Source organism: Macaca fascicularis, chromosome 14, assembly GCF_037993035.2.
Source record: "Macaca fascicularis isolate 582-1 chromosome 14, T2T-MFA8v1.1".
Classification (NCBI taxonomy): domain Eukaryota; kingdom Metazoa; phylum Chordata; class Mammalia; order Primates; family Cercopithecidae; genus Macaca; species Macaca fascicularis.
The window spans coordinates 104,097,079-104,105,540 of record NC_088388.1 but is presented as its reverse complement, the minus strand read 5'-3'; the positions used below and the strand labels follow the sequence as shown (position 1 = coordinate 104,105,540).

Genomic DNA, 8,462 nt, shown 5'->3' with positions numbered 1-8,462 from the left:
TTAAAAGCCACGTCATTGTCCTCCTACACAGTGCATTCTACTCTAACCAAACACATTTAGCTCATCGCCTAGAGCACAGGAAGTAAAGCTGGTGGCCCACATGTCAAAAGGTGAATGTTTTTGTAACTCCTCATCCTTATTCTCTAAAGATAACGAGGTAATAACACAAGAAAATTTTTGTTAAAGAAATTGATAAACGTAAAGTGCTGTCTGCATTTTCTTATTAGACCATCTTGCATCAAAGAGGTTCATAAAATTAATTGGCCACATTGAGTTTATTTCTGGAGTGATCAACTGAACATGTGCTTGCAAGACAGAGCCCTCTTCTGGCCTTCCCTGGCTACTCTCCATAGTTTTCATGACTCCTAAAATATTTTGTCTCCCATTTCTCCAATTAATTTCTTATTCTTCTCATCACTTGCCATATTTGCACATTCTGAATATTCCAGTTACATACTACATACTAGGCTTCATGTTTGTCTTCTCCTCTTGTATGTGAGAACAAGGGGGAAACAACCATGATATGTTTTGACTGAACTCCTGGCTCCTAGAACCATATCATTCATAGTATTTGTTAAGTGAATGACTAGATGCACTGCTTGAGGAGTCTAACAAAAGGTAAACTTAGCTGGATAATCAGCAAATCATTATCCTTGATTTTTTCTAATGCAAAATATTTGTATTAATTATAGTAATATCACTCATTATCTGCTTACCATTTGCCAGGCAATGTTCCGTGCAGTTTTTACACTTTCTCTCACTTAATGCTCAAAACTGCGTAGGTACATACTGTTAATAAAATTATTTTACAGACAGAGGAACCAATGCATAGGGGAGTTCAATTTCTTACCCACAAAATGAAGTTTAAAATGCTAAGTTCAACATTCTGAGTCCAGAGCCTATGCTCTGAGCCTCTATGGTGCAATGTCCCTCAAAACAAAGCCAGCCAGGATGGGTGGGTGGCTCACAACTGTAATCCCAGCACTTTGGGAGGCCAAGGTGGGTGAATCGCTTGAGTGCATGATATAAAAACTAGCCTAGGAAACAAAGGAAGACCCTGTCTTTAGAAAGATACAAATATGATCCAGCCATGGTGGCACGTGTCTGTGTTCCCAGCTACTTGAGAGGCAGAGCTAAGGGGATCATCTGAGTCTGGGAGATGGAGACTGCTGTGATCCATGCCAGCGCCACTGCACTCCAGTATGGGTGACAGAGTAAAAATCCTGTATCGGCCGGGGGGGGGGGGGAGGGAAGCCCTCTGAAAAGGAAGGACATTAAATAAGAAAAACTTTAATTATGGTAAAAAATATGTTCATTTCTTAAAGCAAAATTACTTCACAGGTTCATACATTTCTCTTAAAGCAAAATTGCTTCACAGGAACATACATTTCCTATGACCTTCCCCAGACCTGTGACTTGGGCCCGGGACAGAAGTGGTTCAAATTCTCTAAAGGTTGTGTTACTTTTCTCCATCAAGTTTTCTAATGAATGAGAAACTCTTCACTGTGTGAGTTTAATTGTACACATACTTTGTCATTCTTGTCTTATTCTCCAAGCCACATTCCCCTCCTACCCTGACCTGTTCCAAGCGTTGGTGAAGAAAATTCCACAAGGATACACTCTCTGATGCAGTCTACAGTTCAGGAATCTGATTCTTTTTTTTTGCTGGCAAAAAAAAAAAAGACATGCATATGCATGTGCAGTGGTTATTTCTCAATAGTGTACACGCTCTGCCAAAAAGGCAGGTGAAGCATGCTTTCAGTTTCAGCCCACACAAGAAGGGTAGGAGAAAAGCCATGGCCGGTGAGTCTTTCACTGTTCTAAGAAGAGATCCCTGGGAAGAAAGAATTTTGGAAGGTGCTGGCTTTTCTGAAAGCCAAAATTAGTATCTGGGGAAGTTTAGGTGAACAGAAATGAGGGAGAGGGTGGAGAGTGAGGAGAGAAGAAAGTAGAAGACACTTGCAGTCTTTAGAAAGGAAAAGCAAGCCCAGAAAGGAACCGAGGCTTTAGGGGCAGCCTGCTGTCATTTTGCAATCTTAATTAAACTCTTACTTACATGTTGAAAGTCTCACAGAGGGTACAGAATTGGCACAGGAGGAGTACTAGCAGCAGTGATTCCTAAATGAAATGGGCTATTTCTGTTTCATTACTTTATTAATCAGAGTTAAATAAACACGAGACACAAGAGGATGATCTCTGCTTTCCAGGGACTAATGTAAATGGTAAATTCAGTCTTCAGGCCACTCCATGCACATGTATGGAGACTATTGAGGGAAACAAGTAGGGCAGCGATACAGTAAGAAGATGGATTACCCAACTTCGAGGAGGGGGACATTTCACTGATGAAATCTAAGTGAGGTCACTTTCTGTTGATTACATGAGAGTAATATAAGGCTGTCTTTATGATGTGAGAAATCCTTGTGCTCCAAACAGACAAGGTCCTGAAGGAGAAGAGAAAGCTGTTAATCCGTTCCATGGGTGAAGGCACAATAAATGGCTTACTGGATGAATTATTAGAGACAAGGGTTCTGAACCAGGAAGAAATGGAGAAAGTAAAACGTGAAAATGCTACGGTCATGGATAAGGCCCGAGCTCTGCTTGACTCTGTTATTCGGAAAGGGGCTCCGGCATGCCATATTTGCATCACATACTTTTGTGAAGAAGACAGTCACCTGGCAGGGACGCTGGGATTCTCAGCAGGTAAGGGTCAGTGACTCACACGCAAGTTCATGTAGGGTCTATTATTGTGCCTACCATGTGATGTCTTTACTAGTCATGTTAAGTTGCAGAAAACTTTCTTATCTCTGGCTTCAGTGCCATATTTCTGTAGCTGGGCCCCTAATGCATGTCCTTTGACTCTCCTTTGTTTCTGTTCCTTTATCCTCAGTGGCCTTCTTCTGATTAAAGCTCATTTCCAGTTCTGAGTATGTGGGCCTTCATTTGTAGAAGGTCATGAGAACTATCTAAAAAGCTTTGTGCTATATGTTCCACTGTTCCTGGCAAGGCACAATATTTATTGATTGATTTAGTATTTTTGAGTCCAAGGTGCTAGGCTCATATGCAGTTGTCTGACATGAAGCTTTAAGGTCTGTAATTAAATAGGTTTAATAACTTCTCTCCAAAATTTTGCCCTCTGAGAAGAAGAAATTATATTTCAGAAATGGTGATACACTCAGAGAATACATTGAATAATTATAGAAAAGTAAGGATTTCAAGTTGGCTCTTTCCTCCAGTTGCCTCCTTGCATTTTCTTTTGAGTGAGATCACCCACTTGCCTGTTACCAGGCTGCAGATCATGCTGTGAGGTCTGGACTGCCTCCACCTGCAGCCCCCTTAGGGCCTGATGCAGTGCACAGGAAATGAGTTGGACCATTCTTGTGATCCCTTGGACTTACCACATGGTGAGGATGAGAGTTCTGGTGGACTCCTAGTCACTGGTCTCTGTGACACTTCCTAAAGCCATTTCAGAGGGAGATGTTCTTTGAAAGCAAAAGCCTTTTTTCGGTTAGGGGAGGCTTATACCTGTCTAAGCAGACATGGGAGAAGTTTATGTTTTCATCTATGTGTAATAAATATCGTATTTTTCTGACAATGTCTCTTTCATTTTATAACCCCCACCACTCACTAAATTAAAGAACATCTTGAACATTATTTAATGTCATTCAGCCAGAGTTCTGGGATGCATCTTTAGTCGGGAATGTTGTAAGCATTATGGTAAAGTTTTCCAGAGATGATTAGTGACTATTTCAGTGTCCTTCTTTTTCTAGGTCCGACATCTGGAAATCACCTTACTACACAAGACTCTCAAGTAGTACTGCCTTCCTTCCTAGGTAATGCTGTTTTTAAAGAAAGAGCATTATTTGAACCCCATCTTCCATGACATTAATGTTGTAGGATGAACCACAGTTAAAGGGGCTATGGAGAATTCCCGTAAAGTGATCATATAATTTTCTTTTTGTAATCTATTCTGCTTTTGTAGAAATTGTACTCACAACTTCACTATCTATGTTTATATTAAAAATTCTGAATCTTTATCTCAAATCCTGAACACCAAATAAGTACCATACTTTATTATTTAAGGCTCCTGAAATATTCCCTCATATGTCCCAGAGACACGATCATCTAAACAATTTTAGAGCTGAACGTGCCATTCTTCCACACCTTGCTTCTCTTCCAGTTTTGTGTAACTAGGTTGTTGGTGTCACCATCACTAGTTGTTCAAACCAGTAACTTGAAACTCATTTTGGTCCCTTTCCTCTCAAACACCTCCAATATTCAAGCCGAAGCCAAGTTTTACGCATTCTTCTCTCAAATTTGGAACTGTATCTCTCTTTCAACTTCTATTCCATTATTTCATTTATTAAGGTTGAAACTTCTATTTCATTTATTAAGGTTGATTAACTCATGAATGTCTTCTTTTCTTTTTTTTTTATTTTTAGACGGAGTCTCACTCTGTCACCCAGGCTGGAGTGCAGTGACACAATTTCGGCTCACTGCAAGCTCTGTCTCCCGGGTTCAAGTGATTCTCCTGCCTCAGTCTCTCGAGTAACTTGGACTACTGGCGCTCGCCACCATCCCCGGCTAATTTTTTAAAAAATATTTTTAGTAGAGACAGGGCTTCACTGTCTTAACCAGGATGGTCTCAATCTCCTGACTTCGTGATCCTCCCACCCAAGCCTCCCAAAGACGAATGTTTTCTTAAATGTTTTCCAGCACAGGATACTCACTATATAACCAAATACTGTATTTTCACACACACAAAAAAATTACCTCAAAAATAACCCATATACTTCTACTTAGTTTTTTTATATTGTTTTCATTCTTCTTTATGAAACCAAACATTTCTTCAACCAAATTATTATTTTGTAGTTTTCTCCGATATATCCATTCTGATTAGTTCTTCTGTGTCAACACACTTCATGCTGCCTTTATTTATCTGATTGTATAAGTTTCTCAAGCTTGTTTTCAAAATTGCATAATATTTTCTTGACTTAATAGTTTCTAAAAGATACTCCACAGATCTAGAAAACTCATTTCTATCTTGATACAAAGATTACATTAATTTCTTTAACAAGCACATCACATTGCTGGATGGTGTTGAACTTGTAGCTATTATATATGGAATTATTTTCTTGATTTCTTTTTCAGATTGCTTACCATTGGCATATAGAAATGCTACTAAATTTTGTACATTAATTTTTGTATCTTGCAATGTTTCTGAATTAGTGTATCAGGTCTAAGAGTTTTTTGGTGGAGTCTTTAGGATTTTTCAGATATAAAATCACATAATCTGCAAACAAGGATAATTTGACTTCTTCCTTTTGAATCTAGATGCACTTTATTTCTTTATCTTGTCTAATTGCTCTGCCTAGGACTTCCAACAGTATGTCGGACAACAGTGTTGAAAGTGGACATCCTGATCTTAGAGGAGAGACTTTTAGTTTTTCTCCACTCTGTATAATACTAGCTGTTGTCTGTACAAGTTGAAGTATCTTCTTTCAGTTCCTGTTTTTGTTTTTGTTTTGTTTTTTTTTTTTGAGGATTTTCATGAGGAAGGAATGTTGAATTTTATTAAATGCTTTTTCAGCATCAGTTAAAATGATTTTATGTTTTTTGACCTTTCTTCTGTTGATACAATGTATCACATTAATTGATTTACATATGTTGAACAATTCTTGCATACCTTGGATAAATCTTGCTTGGTCATGATGAATGATCTTTTTAATGTGTTGTTGAATTTGGCTTACTAGTGTTTTGTTATGGATATTTGCAGCAATATTCATCAATCATGTTGGCCGATATTTTCTTTTTCTTTTTCTTTTTTTTTTATGTGCCTTTGTCTGGTTTTGGTATCAGAGTAATGCTGTCCTTGTAGAATGAGTTTGGAAGTATTTATTCCTCCTCTGTTAGTCTGAGGGTTTTTTTTTTTTCCCTTCAAATTATTTTAAGTTCTCGTGCACTTGTGTAGGATGTGAAGGTTTGTTCATAGGTAAATGTTTGTCATGGTGGTTTGCTGCACAGATTAACCAATCATCTAGGTATTAAGCCCAGCATCCATTAGTTATTCCTCCCGATGCCCTGCCTTCCCCTGACACCCTCACAGGCCCCATGTGTGTTGTTCTCTTCGCTGTGTAAATGTGTCCTCATTGCTCAGTTCCCACTTCAAGTGAGAACATGAGGTGTTTGGTTTTTTGTTCCTGAATTAGTTTGCTGACGATAATGACTTCCACCTCCATCCGTGTTCCTGTGAAGGACATGATCTCATTTCTTTTTATGACTGCATAGTATTCCAGCATGGTATTCCATGATGTAGCAGCACAGTATTCCATGATGTGTATGTACTACCTTTTCTTTATCCTATCTATCACTGATGGGCATTTTGGGTTGATTCCACGTCTTTGGTATTGTGAATATTGCTGCAATGAAGATACTCTACCATGTATTTTTGCAATAGAATGATTTATATTCCTTTGGGTATGAAAGTCTCCAATCTACTTCCCACAATGCTGAACTAATTCAGGTTTCCACCAATATTGCATAGGCATTGATTTTTCTTCACAGCATTGCCAGCATCTGTTATTTTTGACTTTTATTTTCACAAAAAAAGGAGAAAACACATCTCAATTTATTCTGTGAGACTGATATTGCCTTGATATCAGAACTTCACAACAGCAAAGACATGGAATCAACCCAAATGCCCACCAATGGTAAACTGGATTAAAAAAAACTGCAGTACATATACACCATCTAATACTATGCAACCATAAAAAAGGATGAGATCATGTCATTTGCAGAGACATGAATTACCTGGCAGCAATTATCCTCAGAAAACTGGCACAGAAACAAAAAACTAAAGATTGCAAGCCTCACTTTTATGTGGGAGCTGAACAATAAGAACACATGAACACATGGAGGAGAACACCACACACTGGGTCCTGACAGGGGGATTTGAAGGGAGGGAGAGCATTAGGAAAAATATCTAATGCATGCTTGGCTTAATAGCTAGGTGATAGTTTGATCTGTGCAGCAAACCACCATGGCACACGTTTGTCTAAGTAACAAACCTCCACCTGCTACACATTAATCCCAGAAATTTTTAAAAAGTATCTAATAAATTCATACATAAAAATTATCAAAAATTCTAAAAAATTCAATCCAGCAACATATAAAAATTATTATACATGATGACCAAATTGATATACTTTTGAAATTTTATTAACAGTCATTCTAATTGGTGTGAGATGGTATCTTATTGTGCTTTTGATTCGTTTTTCTCTGATGATTAGTGATGTTGAGCATTTTTCCATATATTTTTTGCTATTTGTATGTCTTCTTTTGAGAATCGTCTGTTCATATCTTTTGCCTGCTTTTTAATAGGGTTATTTATTTTTTCCTGCTGAGTTGTTTTAGTTACTTACGGGTTCTGGACATGGGACCTTTGTTGGACACATTGTTTGTAAATATTTTCTCTTATTCTGTCTCAGCACCATTTATTGAATAGAGAATCAATTCCTCATTGCTTATTTTTTGTCCACTTTGTCAAAGAACAGATGGCATACAGTTTTATTTCTAACTTTTTCATTTTTGTCTATTGGTGTATGTGTCTGTTTTTGTACCAGGACCACACTGTTTTTGTTACTGTGGCCTTATAGTACAGTTTGAAGTTAGGTAAAGGGATGCCTCCAGTTTTGTTTTTGTTGCTCAGGGTTGCTTTGGCTATTCAGGCTCTTCACTTGTTCCATATGAATTTTAGAATTGGTTTAATTTTTCACTCTGTGAAAAGTGGCATTGATCATTTGATAGGAATAACACTGAATCTGTGGATTGCCTTAGGCAGTATGTCATTTTAATGGTATTGATTCTTTTACTCCATGAGCATTGAATATTTTCCCATTTGTTTGTGTCATATCTGATTTTAGTGTTTTGTAGTTCTCCTTGTAGAGATCTTTTAGATGTAGTCCTAGGTGTTTTATTTTTATTTTTTGGCATTTGCAATTGAGATGAGTTCCTAATTTGGCTCTCAGCTTCAACGGTTTTGGTGTACAGAAGTGTTACTGAATTTTGTACATGGGATGACAGTTTGACTTCTTCTTTTCCTATTTGGATACCTTCTATTTCCTTCTGTTGTCTGATCACTCTGGCTAGGAATTCCAGGATTATGTGGAATAGTTGTGTTGAGAGAGGGCATCCTTGTCTTGTGCTGGTTTTCAAACGGAATGCCTTGAGATGTTTGGCTATGAGTTTGTCATAGATGACTCTTATTATTTTGGGGTCTGTTCCCTTTGTTGCCTAATTTGTTGAGGGTTTTCTATCATAAAGGGATTTTGAATGTTTTCAACAGCTTTTCTGGGTCTGCTTTTTTATTTGAAATCCTGCTTATTTGGTGAATCACATTTATTGACTTGTGTATGTTGAATCAATCTTGCATTATGGGAATGAAGTGCACAGAACTGTGGTGAATT

At 37.8% G+C, this 8,462-nt stretch overlaps 1 protein-coding gene across 2 annotated transcripts in view; it reads left to right on the top strand.

Annotated features, from left to right (window-relative positions):
* Positions 1–1,766: 1,766 nt before the first annotated feature.
* Positions 1,767–8,462, top strand: part of LOC102117275 (putative caspase recruitment domain-containing protein 17P) — a 19,054-nt gene continuing 12,358 nt past the window's right edge. Inside the window, exons 1-3 of one of the 2 annotated variants that reach the window (XM_065528930.2) lie at positions 1,767–1,803; positions 2,434–2,700; positions 3,768–3,830. In XM_065528930.2, the coding sequence (XP_065385002.1) occupies positions 1,797–1,803; positions 2,434–2,700; positions 3,768–3,830 (337 nt within the window). In that variant the 5' untranslated portion in view covers positions 1,767–1,796. Of the gene's footprint in view, positions 1,804–2,433; positions 2,701–3,767; positions 3,831–8,462 lie in introns of those variants that run through there. The other variant, XM_065528929.2, reaches the window with a different exon arrangement.